Source organism: Balaenoptera ricei, chromosome 10 (assembly GCF_028023285.1).
Source record: "Balaenoptera ricei isolate mBalRic1 chromosome 10, mBalRic1.hap2, whole genome shotgun sequence".
Taxonomy (NCBI): domain Eukaryota; kingdom Metazoa; phylum Chordata; class Mammalia; order Artiodactyla; family Balaenopteridae; genus Balaenoptera; species Balaenoptera ricei.
Genome location: NC_082648.1, coordinates 45,657,574 through 45,677,635, shown reverse-complemented (window position 1 = coordinate 45,677,635; position 20,062 = coordinate 45,657,574). Strand labels below are relative to the sequence as shown.

The window sequence follows — 20,062 nt, the reverse complement described above, 5'->3', positions numbered from 1 at the left end:
CTTAAATTAATCATTCAGGTCATCCAGCTCAGTTTTTTGTTTGTTTGTCTGTCTTAGCCCCCAAGGAAACAATTAAAAAAAATTTTTTTTTACAACCAGGCAGCCTTGTTCTGCCTATCCCAGGCCCTGCGGGGACCTGGGAAGTTGTAGGAAGAGGGGTGTTCCCTGCCTCTCCCTGTGTCTTTTCTCAACACCTGGCAGGTCCATGATAAAAGTTAGGGGGAAAAAATAAAAGTGCTTCATTATCTCCAGGAATCAGGCTTTGAGGCCTACCCATGCAAGGGGGCCTCCCAGGCCTCTGGCCTCCACTTCACCCTTCTTTCCAAGTCTAAACAAACAGAGAAGCCATCCTGACAGGTCACTTTGCTGCTTTAGAGTCACCAGCTCAAAATGTTTCTTCTTTTAAGGAGAACAGGCATGTTGAGTGGGCATCTTCCTTAATCCCTTATTCCCAAAGAGCTTCCCAAAGATGAAAACTCTTCTTCCTCCCAACTCCCTAATCTTGCCTTCTAGTCTGCAAATTAGGCAGGCCTACTCATCAGAGAGAAAGGAGAAGAGAGGAGAAGGAAATAGACAAAAGAAGGCACTGTGCTAAACTCTAGAAAAGTGAGACACCCCCCCTTCCCAGCTCCACTCTAATTACCCCCAGGAGAGTCTGGCCTCTGCAGACTCAGGGAGAAATTGGCCCTAATCTTCCACATTCCCTCTCCTGAGATCCTCTGCCCCAAACCTTTTGCTGGTTCTTCTAAGGACCTTGGGAAACTGGAGTTGAGAGTTAAGATTTGTGTGTTTGCTTAGAGTAAACTTCGGCAACTATATAGAGAAGGTGGGATGTTACCAGGTCAGAAGGAGGAGGGGGATAAAAAGAAACCATCAGACATTGACGTAAAACTAATTCACATCCACTGGTTTATTATTGATCACGGGGCATTTCACATCGACACTAAAATTCTTTATTGCAAGTTTTACAATAATCAAGTAAATTCAGTCCAAAAACACAATAACCACGATGGGGGGATGAGGGGTATTCTACCTATAGACTGCCTCTCTGAACTGAAAGTTCATTTTTATTTTCTTTTGGCTCCTCAAACTGAACAGCTCTGAGAGGCTCTCCAGATGCATTTAGCTTTGTCTGCTGTCTTCCCCCCTCTCCTCCCAGCTCCCCCCAACAATAATACAAAAGAACTTCATAGCTTTGTTCTCCTTAAAATGACTTCCCCCTCACTAACCTCCCCTGGTGCATTTTCAATGCAAAAGGCCTAAGGAAAGAGCGGGGAAGGAGGAGGAGGAGAAAGAAGAAGGAGGAGAATTGGCTTAAAAATCTCTTTCCTTTTTTCTTTTCCTCATTTCCCCTGAAACGCACCTAAACCAGACCATCGTACCTTGCAATATATAATTTTTGCAGCTTTTTTTCCTTAAAAAATAAATAACCCCCCAAAATGGCCTTAAAAAAAAACCCCAGCAGGTACCATGCTAAGACAACATCACATGCTTAAAAGGGTCCTTAACAGTGGAAAGGAGAGAAGGGCAGGGGGCTTGTTTGTTTATCTGTTTTGTCTGTTTGGAAATGACGAGGGATAAGGTGGGAGGAAGAGAGAAAAGAACCAAAATATATATATATATTAAATTCTATAAATAAGAGTCAATTTGTGTGTGAGGGGAGGATGGGGGCCTGGGGTGGGGGCAGGGTGTGAGTTATGTTTTATAACCTGGTAATGTCCTCTGCCCGTTGCTGCTCCGGTGGCGTGGCGCTCTGGGAGTGGTCTTCAGAAGTGCCCGGGGTGGCTGCCGAGAGGGTGCTGGGCACAGCGCCCGCCGGGGGCGCTGACCTGACTTTGGTGTTGGGGAGTCGGTGGTCCTTCTTCCATTTCATGCGACGGTTTTGGAACCAGATTTTGATCTGCCTCTCAGAGAGGCACAGCGAGTGGGCGATCTCGATCCTTCTCCTTCGGGTCAGGTAGCGATTGTAATGAAACTCTTTCTCTAATTCCAGGACTTGCTGCCGGGTGTAGGCTGTCCTCGAGCGCTTGGGTTCCCCTCCGTTATAATTGGGGTTCACTGGGGGAGGGGGAGGGGAAAAGCAAATAGTGGGGTTCAAAGGCAGCAGGCTCCCTGCCCCCCACCCTCACCCCATCCTCAGCTCTGTTGTAACAGGAGGAGAGGGGTGGTGGAAATAAAGTCATCAAGCTAAAGGGGTTATAAAGAAGTTGAAGGGAGCTGGAGACTTTGTAGTGTAATAAGAGGGGAATCCTCATTGTAACGACACTGAATTATTTATGCGCCCTTAGAAAGCGAGCATAGTTTTCACACATACATAACAGATCGTAGCACATGGCTCGGACTGCCCAGAGTAGCTAAGCCATAAAATTTATGGGGGATGTAATTACCCATTCTCGCTCGTAAATCCAGTTCAATTGTGCTAACCCAGAGTCGCTCCTGGAGAGAGAGGGGGAAGGAGAGAAAGGAGGACGGGGGCCGGAGGGGGCCGAGGAGGGTGGGGAGCGCTGGGGAAGAGGGGAGGGAGGGGGAGAGCAAAAAGCAAAGTTGCCTACCCGTGCTAACGTGGATTTTTTTCATCCATGGGTAGACTATGGGTTGCTTGCTGGCGGCGCTGGAGGGATGGTCAGGGGCTGGCTGGCTGCAGGCTGGCGGGGCTGGGGACGGGGAGGCGGAGGCGCCTGAGAGAGGCGCCGGCTCGCAGAGCGGCTGTGATTTCTCGGGGTGGTGGTGGCCCGCCTGGGCCGGGCCGTGGCCTCGCGAATTGCCCGGCCCCTGGAGACTGGTGCAGCTATACTGGCGCTCAGGGTAGCTAGGGCGCGGAGGCGGTGGTGGGTACAGCTCCTGGTGGTGATGCTGGAATCCCGATTCCCTGGTCCGGCCGTAATATTCCGGACTGTGTTCAGGGATGTAGCTATTTTGCGAATATTCTTCGCATGGAGGAAATTTCGGATCGATGTAGTTAGAGTCCATCAAATACGAGCTCATGATCATTAATTTCTGGAGTGGAAAATAATTTTTCTCGCTTTGTCGTTTTTCTGCTCCATAAAGCCCTCCTACTAGCTAGCGACCCTGTAAAGTTACTTTCACCATGTGACTCCGCCGGCCAATCACACGGAGCAACCCAGTCCCCGGATAAGGAACCGAATCGCTTTATTCAAAATGTATCCAATTTTTTTTGTGCGTGTGGTGGTGGTGGTGCTGGGGTGGGGGGGTGGCTGTGATGTGGGGTTAGCTGGCAGGGGCTGCGGTGCCCCCAGTGCACACCCCGCCGACTGACAACCCTCCCCTGCAAAAGGAGATGGGAAGCCCCCAGCTCCCTTCCAAAGCCTGGGCATTGGGGGGCTGTCGGGAGGCTGTGATTCAGCCCCCGCCCAGGGTCTCCCCTTGGGCCTCCGGTGGGCCCCTCGGGCTTCGGCTCCCGAGCTTTTCTAGAGGTCTCCATTCATGGCGATCCTGTCTCAGTCTGCGTAGGGCACCGTGGCAGCGCCCCTCTTTCGCAGGAAGAGGAAGTTGAATGAGGACTGGAGTGGAGGTTGGATGGGGAGAGGCCCAGGCTGAGCCCAGGAAGCTGGTGAGCCTGGGATGCCCCCCATCCAAGGAGACCGGAGTCCAGCCCCCTCCCCCATACACACTCACCCAACCCTCTGGCCATGGGGCCGGCGAGGCAGGGTCCCAGCTGGACAGGGCAGGTAGAGGCAGCGGGATGCAAATGATTCTGACGTCATTTCTGGAGGTCTGGGGGTTGAGCCCCCGCTGAAGAGAGACAGGAAGTGGTTGGCAAAAGCAAAGTTCAGAAGCCTTGCCCTCCCCGAGTACCCACTAACCCTCCCTTCCCAGCCCAGAGCAGAGCATCTCTCCTGCTGGCCGCTGTTTCCACTCTCCATTCCGTCCGGCCTGCTGCTTTCTGACAACTGTCTCCAAGGCTGGTTCCCAAGGACCTGGAGCAGGGAGGAGAGCACTCTGCCAGGGGCCAGTGCCCTGGGATGGTGCCCAGCCAAGGCCCAGGGAGCTCTTCTTTCTCCATCCCCACAGAGGGCAGACCTAGCTAAGGGGGAGGCCTGCGTCTGTAGAGCCTGCTTCCGGCCAGGGATTGTATCCATGTAACACATGTGTTTACATGTAAACACGCATCCCCAAGGGCCAGCTCCAGGCCGCCTTCCAAAAGCTGAAGGGTGAGCTCACGAAGCTGGGGATGCTGGGCGGGACTTGGGGGTCTCCAGCCCATTCCTGCGCCCTCCCCTCTCCCTGCTACCCACCCACAGGAATACCCTGATGGTGGGGTGGCAGGGCCATGGAGGAGGGAGGGGGCAAGGAAGAGCTGCTTTCTGACACACACCCCCCTCAGCTAGGGGTGGCCACGTCTTGCACCAATTCCAATTAACTGATCCCATAACTCAGAGTTGAGGTGGGGGTGGCAGAAGGGAGAGCCCAGGGAGGGAGCCGGGTCCCCTTGTTGCACTTGATAACAATTATAGTTTAAAATCATAGCTTGCCGGGGCTCGGCTATATTTTACTTGATAACAATAAAAGTGACACATAAAGTTAACTGTTTATGTTTTATTTATTAGACTAAATCTGCCAGCGGTGGTAGAAGCGCTTGCCTCGTCGCTACAGCTTTTATAGGGCTGTAAAACGTCATAAATCAGTCTCGAGGAATCGCCCGCACTCTTTGTGTCGGCGGCAGCGCAGGGCTGGCGGCCGCTGGCTGCCTGCTCCCTCCTTTCCACGAAAAGTCGTAATGTGATTTTTTTTCCCTCTGATTTTATTATTATGATCGCCGCTGTGATTAGTCAATCTACCTTTAATTCGCCGCCCTACGCTGCCTCCTCCCAACCCAGCCTGGTTGACACTTGAATAAGTACCTTTTAAAACGGCATAACAACTATTTGAGGGTTTAATTAGAACATCTGCAATTAAGGGAATGAGGAGGGGAAAGGGAAAAAAAATAAAACCCTTGTGAGAGGGGAGGCTGAAGGCGGGAGATTCCCAATCTGTCTCTCACCACCTTTGGGATGTCAGAGAGGGTCCCCACTTCCAAATTAGGGCTCACCCTGAGGGCTGGAATGAGAGCTGGGCCACAGCCGGTGCCCAGAGGGACTGATTCGCCCTGCCTGGGCCCCTGGCTGCCTTCCCTTCTGCAATGCTCAAGCCCCCCCACACTCACCCCAGGCTCACCAAGAGCCAGTGCTTGGGGGTCCCTGGATACCCTCTCCCCAAGAGGTCAGTGCCCGACCCCTGCCACCAGATGGGTGAGAGAACCGGAATTCCCTGGAGGTTGACCATCTCTTAGAAGAGGTTCTCAGATTTCCAAAGTTGGTTGAGAACTCCTGCCCACTCCTGTCCGGGACCCTCTGCGTGTGAGGGCTGGCTGGTTTGGCTGGAAGAGGAGCTTGAGACTGTGAGAAGGGGAAGGCTGCTGCTTGGTTGACAGTGATTTGGAGTGCGTGAGGGTTTTATTATTGGTGGGAGGGGGGTAGGTTAATTATAAGTTGTTGGAAGTGGCAGAGGGAAACCAATGCTGACTGCTGATCTACATAAAAATTCTGAACCCAGCCCCAGACTGCTGCCTGGGGAGAGGCAAAGCTCCTGAGAGCTCAGGTAGGGTGGGAGGAAGGCTGCTGAAGGAGAAAGCCTTCCAGCCCCACCCCCATCCTCCCTTCTAGGCCTGCACCTGGATCAGGCTGCCCCACCTCATCCTGGCAGGGAATAATCTCTGCTCCACCTGGCTCCCCTCCTCCCAGTCCTCACATTCACCTTCTACCAGCCCTGCCCCCACCTCAGCTCGCTTTTCTTCCATCTCTTCACCCTCTTGGGCTTATTAGGGAGTCCTTCCCAAGGCATTGCACATCTTACACCACCACTCCCCAGGATTCTGAGCTCCTGCAGGTGGGTCGAGGGAACGGGAGCAGGAAACCCACTTCGGGCCAGTATGTGTAAGTAGATCCAGAGAGTTCAGATGCCTCCAACCACATGTCAAATCCGTCTTTGGTTATTACTGCTAACAAATATATATGCATTCATACTATTCATATTTATTAATGTATTAAATGCCTCCTTATGCAGCCATAAATCTGTGGAGTTTTCATTCCAGGTTTTCACAGCTAATTCGATATGCACATCCAGAAAGTGAAATCTGGGAGATTCCCCCAAGTATGCCCACACTTATCTACATCATTTACCAAAACCCTCTCTTTGGGCTCCTATATCTTAATAGCAAGAAACTTGCCTATGGGGAAAATAGCAAGCCAGACTCTACCACACACACACATAAGAACATTTTCACCAGGATATTATTGCAAGCACAGAAATAAGATCCCTTCGGAGGGCTTCTGTACTTAGCACTGGCTTAACGGGTTGGGGAGGGGGGCAATAAAGCGGTTCTTGCCCGTGATGAATCCTTGTATCTCCTTTTGTGCTTCGCCCTCCTGTCTCCTCAGCCCAGGGATCTCCAACCCCTGCTCTGCCCTCCACCTCTCTCTGCCCCAATTTTATTTTTTATTTTTTCTGATCACCTTTTGCCAGCCTCTAAGCAATCACTGTCTGAAAGCCCCCCTCACCCCATATCCTTTCTAAATCTTGATCTGGTTTCTCTTTCGGAAACATGTTTCAGTACAAAGCGCTTTCCTTCTGACACCGCTGAAGAAAAATATGTGTCCATTGTGTGCGAGGCCTTATTGTGCCCGGATTACCATACTGACCGTTGGATAACCCATATTCCTCCCCTCCCCAGTAACAAGCTGCCGGCTGAGAGACCTCAGCGGCTCCACTGATTCTGCGATGCCTTAAAATCTCACCTCTCAGAATCCCTGGATTTTCCTAGGGAGAAAAATAAGTGGGAGAACCAACTCAGGACTTGGAGGGCAAAGAGAAGGAAAATGAGGGTCATTCCATTCCCCACTCTCAGAAGTGCAGGACGTGGGTGTGTGCGGGCGCGCGCGCCCGTGTGTGTATGTGGTTTTTGTTGTTGTTTTAGAGATTAAAAATTGCAACATGTCTCTTTCTTCTTCCTCAAATAAATTGACTTTTAGATGGTATACAATCAAGTAATTCATTTCATTTTTATTTTTTCTCTGAGCAACTTGAAAACCCCAAACTAAAGCAAGGCTCCCATTTTCCCCCCTGTGTGTGTATATGTATATATGTATGTGTTTTGTCCCTTTCTAATGCCAGCAGGCAGGGCTAATGTATGCAAAAGAATATGCAAATGCTTAATTGATTTTTTCTTAAATCTCTTGTCAGTAAAAGTAATGAATTGGTCTAAAATGATTTTAATAACCCAGAAGTGTCACCAGAAAATACTCAACCTTTTTTTTTCTCCTGGAATCGCTTATAGTCTCAAAAAAAAAAAAAAAAAAAGAAAAAGCAATCATGGAATGTTAATTTGCCCCCCCTTTAAATATTAAAGATGAATCTCTCTTGTTTGTTCGGAGACCATAGGCAAGGTCCTCTCATGGATTTCCCCCTCCTTGCTTTGCCTTCCTTGGAATTCAATTTTCCTCAAATCTCGTTTAAAGTGGCTTTTTAAAAAGTGGCTGCATTTTAATATTGGTTAGACAGAGTGACCTGCATTTCACCTCGGGTGTTTGACTTGTTCCAATAGGTCACTGCCATGGGGTTATTGATGGGGAAACTCCATTGAAATTTGTCTCTTCGCAAATGGCCTTTAGATCTTCCAGCGAGTTCAATAACTAGTTATAATGTGGAAGGGGAAAAAATGAAGGCCCTGGGCTAACGAATTTGATGTTTCATTTTTATGCTGGAGAAACTGTTAGTTAGAGGTTGGGTTCCCCACCCCCTTCCTTGCCCATCCTGGCCTCACTGACTCTTGCCAAGTGAGGCCCCCACTCTTGTCCAAGGCTGCTGGATTGTATCCCCTTTAAAATTGGGGTTGGGGTGTCCCTTTCTCCCTTTGATGCAAGCTTTAATTCTTCTTTTTGTTGTTGTTGTTGTTGAAAATTCTGACTTGTGGCTGCAGGAAGCTTGCGCTGCTGAAGATTTGTAACCTGAACTTTCCTGTTAGAGAGGGAAAGGACTTTTACTTTTAAAGCTCTCTAAATGTGGTTTTGAAAGATCTAGGAATTAGGCTGGTTTAGGGGAGCTTACGGAGAGCTCCCTGACCTGGTGCTCCCAGAATTAAGAAGCCGATAGGAAGGTGGGATCCCTTTTGGGAGCTGATGAGGGCATCTCAACATGCTCTTGGCCTCTGAGCTGCCAGAGACCCATGGGATCAGACACCCAGGACCAAGGAAGGCAGAGACTGGGAAAGGCTAAGGATAGAGGGAGAATTCCAATATAGCAGGCAAGAGAATCCTGGGTCTCCTCCAGGGTCAGAAACAGAAGTCATGGGGACTTGGCCCGGTAACTGCTTGCTGAACTTCCTAAGAAGGGTGCCCGGCAAAAGCCCAGTGCCCAAAGATGATGCATTTTACTGAACTGGAGAGAGCAGAGGAAAATGATGGGGGGAGTTGAAGAGTTTATAAGGTTTCCCCTTTTTTTCTGGAGTTCTTAAGGAGTGGGAGAGGAAAGGGCAGGGAAAGGGAGGAAAGGTCTTCATTTTATTCGCCCCAATCACACCCAAGTTGGGGAGCCGGTGACTTCTCCAGAGAAGCCTCTGTGAGAAAGGGCTGTGGAGAGCTCGTTCTCTCCAGGCTGACCCAGCCATATCCGATCATTACCATCATTAACCTCAGTAATAACAAGAACATCATTCCCTCACAAACAGAGCTCCCTGCGTGCCTTATTTTTTTCCTCCAGGAACTGTTCCTTCTCTTTCCCTGCCCAAAGGGGTCCAGTTAGCTCAGGCCCAAGTTTCCCCTTAATAAGCCCACTCACCTCCCTTCCAAACCTGGATCCCTAGATGAGAGTCATTCCAAAGGCAAGCCTTGATCCCTGGGGTGAGGGAATCCAGTCCGAAGGCAACATGTAAGTGCCTGAAACTAGGCTGCCACTTCCCTCTATCCCCTTAAACCCAGAGGCAACGTCTTGGTGCCACTTGCGCTCTCAGACAAACCTGCCTGGACAGATCGGGGCACTCCAGGGATCACCACACGCCACAACCCCATGAAAATGGGGGAGCCCGGGAAGGGCCCATCGGGCGGCTTCAGGGTCCGGCCTGCAAGAGGACACACAGCCTGCTCTTTCCAGCCAAGCGGGAATCAATAGCGATCTGCTATAAACTTCCCCGCAGCCCCTCCGCGCTCCGGCCGCGGCGGGAGAGCCCCATCCTCAGGCCGCTCGCCCACCTCGGCCCGCACCTTGGCCACCTCCTCCGAACCCCGGACCCCCAAGCTCGGGCCTCGCCCTCTCCCCGTTTTAATTACGTGATTGATTTTCGCTTTGGCCGCGTCGGGACGCCTCTGGACTGTTTAAATCTTTCGGCTCCCTGTTTTGCATTTCCGAGTCCTCCTGATGGGCTGTAATTTAGAGACTGGCCCTCGGGCGGCTGGGTCCGGGTCCGGGTCCGGGCTACGGCCTCGCCCTACACTCCAACGAAATGGTCCTCCCGGGCTATGCGGCGCGGCCCGCTCTGCTGCCGCCTCACCGCGCGGGGCTCTCACACCGTGCTCCTGCCCATCCGCCTCGCTGAATTATTTTGTGCTCCGTTATTCTCTGATAGAAAAATGTTCCGCGTTGGAGTTAGCACTCCATGCCTGGGCTCGGAGCCGGGCTGCTCAGCGTTTTTGTTTTCTCTTCACCCGAATGAGGTGTGTATGTATGGGAAGCTCGGGATCGAGACCCCGGGAAGCACGACGCCCGGCTCCAGGCTCGGCGGGGAGCTCCATACGCTTCCCCCAAAGACCCGGCCCCGCCGGCGGCCCTGAAGCGCCGGGAGAAGCGAGTTCGGCCGCAACTTTCCACCACTTCGGCGCGAGTGGGACCGCAGGGCCGGCGGCCCCCAGCCCGCAGTTGGCCGTTGGGTCTGATTTTGCTCCCCAGCCCCAGATAGAGGCCCCATCACCCCGGCAGCCCCAGCGGGCACCGGAGCAGCCTCTGGGAAGTGGCCGCGGTCCCACACCGGAGGGACCGAAGGTGAGGAGAAGTAAGGGAAGGAGGGGAGGCACTTCCACGGACGGGAAGACTAGATGCGGGGTGCGGAGAGGACAGGGAAGACGTGAAATTTTAAAAGGGAGCCCCTTCTCCCACCGTGGCTGACCTTCCCTTTCTCTCCTCCGGAAGAAAAAAAAAAATCCCCCTTTTTCCTCCCTAAACCGCTGGTCTCCCGCTTAATCTCTCATCTATTTACAGCTAATAAACACTTCTCTGATTATTTCCCCATGTCCTGTTCGTTCTTTGATCCTTTTCAATGAGGCGAGCTCTGAGTTACTATTAGCACTATTTTATGATTCTGCTTTTCCCTCAGGGAGAGGAGGGAGCTGGGAATGTCCTTCTCACTGGGGAAGAAGTTCAGTGAAACGTGAGTTGGTCACAACCTTCTCCCTGTCCCCCCCCCACCTGCAACACCCCAGCCCCAGCTCCCTCAGCCCCTCTCCCCCCCACCCCTTCCCGCAGAAATGTTGCCGGGTAAATAAGAGTCCGCCTGCCTGGCTATTAGGATTCTGGAGACGTTGGCATCTGTAGCAATCATTAGTCAAAGCCGCGCAAGCCAAAGGAGCCGAGGAGTTGGACAGAAAAAATCTTGGAAATGATATACAGGAGCCGCGGAGGCATCAATCCCGGCCGATAAGAGCTCGGCTGCCGGGAGTGAGGCGGCCGCTTAATTGGGCCCTGGGCACCAAGAACAACTGGGGAGGGGGCATCTATGGGTCGGGCAGTGACTCTGGCACCACTTGGGCACCCTACAAAAATAGTGGGGGACTTGAACGCTCTTTTCCCCAAATTTCAAAGGCCCAGTTGGCGTGGGGGGACAACGCCTCCGTCAGCCTCTCCACCCTGGGAGCCAAGGGGAGCGGAGCTAGAGGGCTCTTCCCTTCTCTCTCCCTTCTTAGTGGCTGTCTTGGGAGGTACTGCAGGTTGGGGAGCCTGGGCTGGGATTTCAGGTCACAGGGACAGCCTGGAGGGGGCTGTGGTCCCTAGAGCAGGTTTTCGGAGGCAAATAATTCATTTGGACTCAGCCTTGGAGATAGCAACAGAATCACTCCCTTTAATAAGCAAAACAGCCCAAAGATATTTGTTCCCTATCCCCACTCACCTGATATCTTTATTGACACATAGATAGAGAGACAGAGAGATGCAGTAAGTTTCAGTCCTTCTAGAGGGAGATCTATGCCCCTACATATAGATACAGGCATTATGGAACCATCTCTAAACACACTTTCAAATATTTAAGTTTGCAGCAAAACTGCAAAGACTATAAAGATCTCCAAATATGTAGCTTCAATATGTAGCTATTTTATGAGTTGGGACTTTTGCATAAATCTAGATAAAATTTTCAAAATAGAGATTGAGCAGCACACGCAGAGTTCTTTCCAACCGAGGAAAAAAACTCACCAATTATTCATCCAGGTATTTAGGGAGAGCTATACCAATACATCCCAGCTTATACATCCAACACTATAGAGAGATTGGTAACGTGCACACAGGAATTTGACAGAGGACTGTTACGTTCACTGTGGATCTATAAATCTAAATATCTATAAATCTGCATTTAAATGTGGAGTAGAGAGGGATGTAAAACATACATCCTGTTATACACAGGGCAATCTATAAATACATTTTCACGTATACAGCTATGGGATTGCTCAGCTCTCTGTAAAGACACGTGTATTTGCATCGAGTCTTAGGAATGAGGGAGATTCTCTGATGCTTGTGGGTTTGGGATGCCCCAGCCCAGACTTCTCTGGGAAATAAATGAGAGTAAACGGAAGCCTGTGCAAGTAAGTGCTAAGAGGGCCCAGGGACTCATATAATCTATGGCCTTATTTCCAGCATATGGGGCATCTCTCTGGCGATGGATAGGAGCCCTGACAACTGGGCCTGAAAGCATTCTGACTTGATGTAGCCTGAACTGAGACAGAGGTAGAGGACTCTTTACTTCTTTTCCCTTTAGCTCCCTAACCCAAAGCTGGGGGACAGATCCATGGGAAGCTGGGGTGTCTTTAGGAAGGGAAGGCTCATTAACATTACAAAATGGAGCCATTTAGGTAAAATATGATTTTTTTTTTTTTTTTTGGCAACAGCTTGGTTAGAGAGAAATGTGAGAAAGCTGTGGGCTTTCACACACAACCCTGCACCCATCTTAATTACATAAAACCCAGTCACTGACTGCAGAGAGTTTCCTCCATTCATACAATGCTAGATGGGGTCGTCTATATGCTCCCCTCCCATCCCCTCTCTTCATGAGCTCTCTCTTACACACCTGAATTCTCACCCTGTCAAGAAGGGGTTTTGGGCTCAGGAAAGACATCACAGGGAGACAGTGGCCCCATAAGAGAGTAGAGCCCCCAGGAGTCATGGTATCTACCACCAGGCTCAGAAGCTGATTGCTTTCCATGTTAGTTCCTTTTTAACTAAGAGGTTGGGGGAACCAAGGTCTGTGTGGGCAAAATAAAATAAAAGATGGCATGATTTTTAAATCTGGAGTTTTGAGGGGGAAAAATCACCAATGAGCCCTTTTCTTATTGGAGGCAGAGGATTTGGGGGGCCCTGGACTTCCTTTGAATTTTCTGCTTTGGTTTACTGGGGAAAGGGAGGTAAGGAGGGCCCCAGGTGGGCTTGGAGAAGTGCAATCCAATCTAGTTGGCCAGCTTGGGGGAGAGTGATTTACAAAGCAAAAGCTCAAATGCTACTTCCTGAGAAGTCACCAGATCAAAACAGCCTCCTCTAGGCTTTATGACCCCATCTCTACTCCCAACAGGAAAAGCACCTTCAATAAAACCTCAGCCCACGCCCCCATCCTCCACCCAGAGGAGGGGGAGAGACACAATCTAAAATGAGGGACCTGACCCTTACTCGCTTCATACACACACACACACACACACACACACACATACACACACACACACACACACACACACACACACACACTGGGTTTTCCAGCCAGAAAGTTGACTTTTTAAAGAAGTATTTACTAGACAAAAATTTTCTCCACTATCTGAGCAGAGAAGCAGCCCTGAGATATTTGGAGTTGAGCCTGAAGAGCAGATTTGATCAGATAAGGATCTGGCCTCATAGTCCCACATTACCTTCCAACCCCCTGCAACTCAACAGGCCAACAGGACACTAAAGGTCACCAAGAGCCTGGCTGACCCCATCTGTGGGGGCTGCTCCAGGGGGTTGGTTTTCCGGGGAGGCAGAAGGGAAGAAACTTAACAGATGCCTAGGGCTCGAGGGCATGAGTGGGGAGGGGAGGACAAATGGTCTTCAGGCTGGGCTGATGGGAAGAATCATGGGCTACTGGGAAGTTAGTTTACGGCTGGTTTACTGTGTCCAGCCTGGGCTTCAGACCTCTTTCATACCCACTTGGACACATACATATACTTTGTCTGTTCAGGTGTGGTGTTCTGGGCTGGGGGCTGAGAGAACTGGGGATCTTTCAAGGGCAGAACCCAGCCTCCTCTACCTCTCTGAGAGCTGTGGCACATGCAGAGCTGAAGGGATCCCAGGGAACTGAGCCCACACATTCCACACCCCCCTCCTAATATGGGGCTGCAGATCATGGCACTTTCTATGCACTTGTGTCAGGTGTAGAGAAGTAGCCTCCGTCCTGCACCGGCTCCGCAGCATGCCCAGAGCCTTCTGGTCAACCTCTCATTCTAGCTTCTAAGGCCTGGTCATCAGAGGCTGAACAAGGTCCTGGATAACCTAGCCCAACTTCCCTAAGTCCCAAATTTCATCTCCTTCCCACCCCCACCCCCACACAGTGAATCTTCCTAGGAGTGGGAGAAGAAAATGGATTCCAGGGTTCTTCTGTAGGACTCAAGGACAAAGAGATCTCTATCACCTCAGTTCCTCAGTCCAGACTCCTTGGGCTCCTGGGACCCCATCAAAGCAGTGAAGGGAGGTATCACAACAGACCCACCATTCTGGGTTACAAAGACCCGACAAAACGGATGTGATTTTCTTGGCCCTCTAACAGCTAGCCTCTTCATTAAATTGAACCTCAAAAAGCCAAAAAGCCCTAGCTTGGGGTCCTGAATCCAGATTCTGTCCCTTCTCCACTTCTAAGGGCTCCAGGGTCTCCAATCCCACTGAGGAGGAGGCTCAGAGCAGTGCCTGTCTCTCCAGGAAAGGAAAGCACAGAATTAAAGCCCAGGACAATGATGTTTCAGCTCAGAAACTCAGCCCAAAGCAATTACACAAAGAGAGTGAGAGTCAAAGACACAGATAAAGTTGACCTGGATATTAAGAGGGGCTGAGGCAATAAAATCTCTCTTCCCAGTGCCTGCTTAGAATGAGCCAACACTCCTGCCCTTTCTTTCCTTACTTTCCTAGAGTCTGGAAACTCCAGCATGAGATATCCACATAGAGATGAGGATTGGTCTCAGGCAAGACTACCACACCATCTACCAGGGAAAGATAAGTTTGTGTGCTCTAATAATTCATGATAGAGGTCAATGGAGTGGTGGGATTGAAGGTGACTTGGGAAGTGGGGGCTCAATGGTTTATGAGAAGAGCTGCCCTCCCTCTGGCTTCTCATTCTAATCCTTCCCACCTGACCTGTGGCATTGGCCCCAAATCAGCCCCACCCAGAAGGCAAATTGACAGGGGAGTGCTGACAAAGCCCAGCTCAATCTGGGCTATCCCTTGACACCCCCAGAGGAGGGCTTAGAGGTCTGGGTGGCACAGCCCATCAGAACTCTTGCTCCTCAGTCAGTTCAAGGAGGGCACGAGTTCAGGAGGAGGAGGAGGAGAAGGGGAGGGGAGGGGAGGGGAACTCAACCAGAAAATTAACCCTGGAACAAAGCCTTGGAGACTGGGGGATGGGGGTGGGGGGAGAAATGCCTGGGTCTGGACCTGAAAGTCAAGTGTTCAGGAGACATGAGGACAAGCACTCCTGCCATACATGCACATTCTCTGTGCCATCAGATGGTCTTGCTCAGAAATAGTTTATCAGCCATTGCTTGTTCTGACCTAACCCATGTATAAACACAAACACCAAAATCCACACCTTCAGTGGCTGTGTCCTTTGATAACCATTGGCCAGGACAAAGGATCATTTTCATCATCATCATCGTATCTTGTTAGAAGAATGGAAAGGAAGGGGACTTAAATCCATCACCTGTTTAGTATGGGGGCAGGGAGGGGGAAGGGTCCTGGTTTTCCGTGCTGATTCCCTTTTCCAGAATGCTTCTTTCAACTGACTTGAAGTTACTCAACAAACTAAAGGTACCAAATACAACTTTCAAAAAGTCTCCCTTCCCTTTTGCTCCCTTCCCCAACCATGCCAGAGACACTTTGATAAAGCTAATGGCTTCTGGAGCATTTCCAGAAAGATAAATCAAAAGAGGTCTCTTCTAATCACTCCACCTGTCCCCAAGAGGATCAGAAGAGAATGAAAGCGAAAAGGTGTGCAAGGTAAGTGTATAGGGAATAATCATAGTCAGAATTTGAATTCAGGGCTGGAGTTTGTATCCACACCCACTGTACAGCCTAATCTAGAGTGCATTATCTATAAAGTCCAGGGAATTGGGTAAGATCACACAGGAGAACATGAGAATAATACAGAGGATGCCCCACAACCTCAGATCCCAGTACAGTTGAGACTGATCTCGAAGTATAACTTTGTTAGAACTGGAGGACAAAAGCCAAAGACTCCCCAGAGCTGCGTCAGGGACAGAGGAAGAGGGCTAGAATATTCTCAGCATCACTTATCCCCTTCACATCAGAGACATGGAGGACCCAAGAACTAAAGAGGGTTGTGGGGAGAGAGGAAGAGGAGTGTGGGGAAGGCCGAAACTGAGACCCCAGTACTTTTTGGCTGATTGGTTGCTAAAGGCCATGTGACCCTGCTTAGCGCATTTCTGATTGGTTGCTTGACCTCTTCTAGGGTTAAAGACCTAGGAACAAAATTAAAAGCTTTCCGGGTTAGTTGGGGCACCTTGGCACCTGATGGACCGCCCATCCCCCTACTCCAGAGAAACCTCAAATTCCAGAATGGGGGAGGGGTGGGAAAACCAAGAATCTCAAGGCCCGTTTGTATTTGTACTACTGCCATTTGTATTAGTCCTACAAAACAGCTAAATAAATAAATAAATAAACCCACCACCACAACAAAAAAACAAACAACAAACAACAACAACAACGCCGTGGCAAATTATCTGAGAGGAAAGACAGTCTGTAATTACTGCGGTGGGAAGAAGGGGTGATATTTACATGGAACTTTTGAGCCTAAGAAACAGGAAAAGGGGGCGAGGGAGTCATAGAAACCCTCCGAGAGACGCTGTGTAAATCTGTAAAACAGAAACACACTCACTCACCCTGCTACACAGAGCTGAAGGGATTGGGACTGAGATCTGGCCAGGAGTGGGGGAAGGCAGCGAGTCTTGCTTGGGTGTGGGACTTTGGCCCTGGTTAAATTCTTGATTGAAGACCATTAGATTCGCTCCCCCAGACCCAAGGGAGGCTGGAGGGAGGGGGGGAGTCAAGTTATAGACCAAGGGAAACTCCCATCTCCCTGCTGCTTGGATGGAAAGTTTCCAAAAATCCTCAAAATCAGACTGGGAGGGAGGGGTAGAGTCGGGGAGGGCCCGTAATGAGAAAGGGAGAACACGAGAGTTAATTCTCCAATGAGTTCCTGGGAAGAGTCCGCTGGGATCCTAACGCTTCTCCAGAAAATAAAGGGGTGGGAGGCTGGAGGGGGAGGTGGGTGGTGAGGGACTGAGGCCCGGGAGGGAAGGCTTTGGAGAGTTCTCCACCTGGGAGCCCCCCATCCCCCGCTCTTCAGCTCCTCACACATGCGACAGTCCCCTAGAGCGAGGGATGGGGCTCCAGCTCTGACACCAGGTGTCCCTGGGTCTCTGTCCCCCATCACCCTGCCAGAGTCTGCCTGGGCTCCCTGCCTCTGCCTGATTCCTGTTTCTTTCTCAGTCTTTTGGGCGACAGGGGCACGGTAACAGCGTCCTCCTCCTGTCCCCCAACTGCACCTCTCCACCCAGTGGGCGCCCAGAGCCCCTTGCCCCCAAAGCATTCCCTCCCCCTCTGCTCTGGCTCACCCCCTCGCTCCCCTCCCCCTTTCCCCTGGCCTAGATGCCTTGCCCTCTAAGGACCCACTTCCCACTCTGCTTTGGAATCCCTGGCCCCTTCAGATAACCTGCGTTCCTATGTTGTCATTTTCTTTGTTTAGCTCCCAGTGAAGCACGGGCAGGTGAACACTACGTGTCCTCCACACCTGCGTGTGGAGGACACGTGCCTCCGTGCCCAACGCCTCTGCTGTTCCTTCCTAGAAACCTGAAGGGAGTCCCAGTCTGAGATTGGCCCCAGGGCACCATACCCATATTGGGTCCTGAGGGCTCCATCGCCCAGAGGCCACTCTCTCCTCGGGGCTAGGGGACTTTCCTGGCCAGCCTAGTAAAGACATTGCCTCCACTCCCATGCCCATTTATACTCCACTCACAGCAGGAGCCTCTAGGCCTCCAGGGCCTAGTTTTACCTCAGGCCAGCGCTAGGGATGCCAGGAAAGACCCCGACAGTTAGAGGGAGGGGGAGGCATGAAACCACACTGGCCCCAGACAGACTAAGACCCCAGACTGTGGAGACTGGGACAGCTGCCCACCCAGGCCTGGTGGTGAAGAGAGAGAGAACGTTTCGGGACTCCCTGGGCTCCACCCGCCAACTTTAAGATGCTTCCGCCATTTCAGTTCACAGCCTGCGGGCTCAGTAGTCCCAAAGGCCTCCTTCCCTGTCCCCCTCCCCAGCTGCCTGCCCTGCCTGGACTCTGGGCCACTGGCCAAGGGCTGAACTGGCCCCTCCCCAGAACAAGGGCCCCAGAGGCCCTTTGCACTTGTGCCTAGAGTTTACACACTCCTAACAAACACCAAACATCCCTGTGTCTGCCGCTGTCTTTCTTCCCAGCTGAGAAGGGAGAGGGGGTCAGGGAGACCTGGCAAAGCTCTAAAGGACACAGGTCTCTCTTTACCCCAGTCGACTTGCAGCTGGAGGGACCGAGGGGCTGGGGGTGGGGAGGGCTGGTCTGGGGAGACAAGCTCCCCCATCCTCCTACCTCCCAGCGGCTTCTCCTCTTCTTCTCCCACCCTGGCCTGGGGAGGCCTGGGGAGGCCTTCTTCCCCTCCCTTCATGAGTGGGAACTGCCTCCTCTTTGAGGGGGGGGGATTAGGTAAATGAGAGAAAGGGTCAGAGATAGAGAAAATTAACTTACAGCGTTCGTCTGGGATTCATTTGCGAAGATGTAACCTCTCTCACCATCATCCCCAGCGCCGTAATCCCCTCTAACTGCCAGGCCCTCTGTCCTAGCATTAAACCTCACCAGCAGCTGCGTGGCTGGACAGTTAAGATTATATATGATGTAAATATATTGTGGGTTTGTCAGCTCTCCCTACACCATAAAACTTGGTTTAATGACATCACGTGGTCCCCCAAGAGCCACTCATGGGCTTGCCTTCGGGCCATTCACATAAATAACCTCCAAAAGTTTCAAACTCCTAAATTCACATAGAAGCCCTGCGTGTTTCCCTAATGCTCAGTTACACTAAAAAGCCCTTGTGCTGCTCCTTGGCCTCACCCCCATACCCCCCTTGCAGGGTGGGGAGAGGGGAGAGGGTGGATCTTTATTTATTTATTTATTTACTTACTTACTTACATAAGGACCTGTCGCCTTCGAGGTCATGTTGATATTTTTTTTCCTCCTATTTTTTTTCTCCTCTCTCCTCTAATTGCTCAGAGTGGGCCGTGTCCCCCTCTTCCCACTCCCCGGGGAAGGTAAGTCACGCTTCTTCCCCTTCTTTCTCACTGCCACAGGGGGTGGGTTCCAGGGCAAAGTGGAGAAGCAGGCTCCGTGGTCTCTGTTTGGGACCCAGAAGCCCCTCCACTAACTCCCCAAGAGCAATGCCAAACCCTGGTACTTGAAGATTGTTCCAGGAGGCCGGCTGGTGAAGCAGAAGCCTCTGCTCTGGGAGAAAGCAAGAGTCTGGGCCGCACCCACTCGCAGTGCAAGGGAGTATGTCCGAGGCCTCTGTCTAGGTTGTGGTCGCTGATGCCGCTGAAGCAGAGGCTGGGCCCTGAGCGCAGGTCTGCGGACTGTGACAGAGGGTGGAAAACTGGCAGGCACGGCTGTGTCTACCCAAGTCTGGCCGATTGGAGTCACTACTCCAGCTCCTCCAGGGAAAGAGAGACCCAAACCCTGCGGGGAGGAGGCATCAGTGCACAGTGGGGCTGGTGTACCCTGCCCAGCGGGTCTGAGCCACACTGTCCCCACCCCTGGCCAAGCTCCTGGTTCTCCTCCCGGGGCGATGCATCCCCTCACCCCACCGCACCTCAACCCCCAGGAGGAAGCGCAGGGCCTCGGCAGTCAGGGAGGTTGGGGTGGGTGATGGTGGGCACTACAACCTCTTTCTTAGTTAACTGTTACCCACTGGAGACGCCAGTGCTTCTCCACACTTCACTGCTCGCCCAATAGTTTTACTCAGCATGGAGAAAAAATTAAAATAACTCTCTGAAGAAAATTACACATTTTATTTGAGAGAAAGGAGACAGATGAGTTGGTGCAGGGCTGGGCTGACTGCTGAGCGCTAGTGGAAGAGAGACATTACAGGCTCCCTAACCTGGCCTGAGTGCAGTGAGAAGGGGAAGGGTGTAGCCATGGGTGCAGTTCAAGAAACATGTGTGGAGACCTCCTACATGCTAGGCATGGGGTGAGGCAAGCCTCTTGGGTCTTTCAGAAAAAAAAAAATGACAGACTGGCAGCTTAGGCAGTGGGATGCAGAGAAGTCAGTCCTTATAATAAATCCAAGGAGCATCAGCATTAATAATCATAAATATTCTCCTTGCCCCTCCCCAAAGCCTCTCTGCTCCCTTTCCCTCTTGGCTGATGGAATAGACTTCTAGCCCAGATACCGAACTGGCCCCCGCCCCCAGTGTGGGGGGCCTAGGCTTGGCTCCAGGAAATCACCCCGTCGTGGGAGGCGGGAGAGGAAATGCAGTAAAGTTT

General features: G+C 51.4%; 1 protein-coding gene across 6 annotated transcripts in view; it reads right to left on the bottom strand.

Moving 5' to 3' along the window:
- Positions 1-930: 930 nt before the first annotated feature.
- LOC132373254 (homeobox protein Hox-C4) overlaps positions 931-20,062 on the bottom strand; it is a 64,567-nt gene continuing 45,435 nt past the window's right edge. For 5 of the 6 annotated variants that reach the window (XM_059936050.1, XM_059936049.1, XM_059936048.1 and 2 more), the window contains exons 2-4: positions 3,637-3,753; positions 2,553-2,997; positions 931-2,058 (exon numbers count right to left, since the gene is read on the bottom strand). In XM_059936050.1, coding sequence (XP_059792033.1) covers positions 1,703-2,058; positions 2,553-2,991 — 795 coding nt within the window. In that variant the 5' untranslated portion in view covers positions 2,992-2,997; positions 3,637-3,753 and the 3' untranslated portion in view covers positions 931-1,702. Of the gene's footprint in view, positions 2,059-2,552; positions 2,998-3,636; positions 3,754-18,274; positions 18,358-20,062 lie in introns of those variants that run through there. The other variant, XM_059936051.1, reaches the window with a different exon arrangement.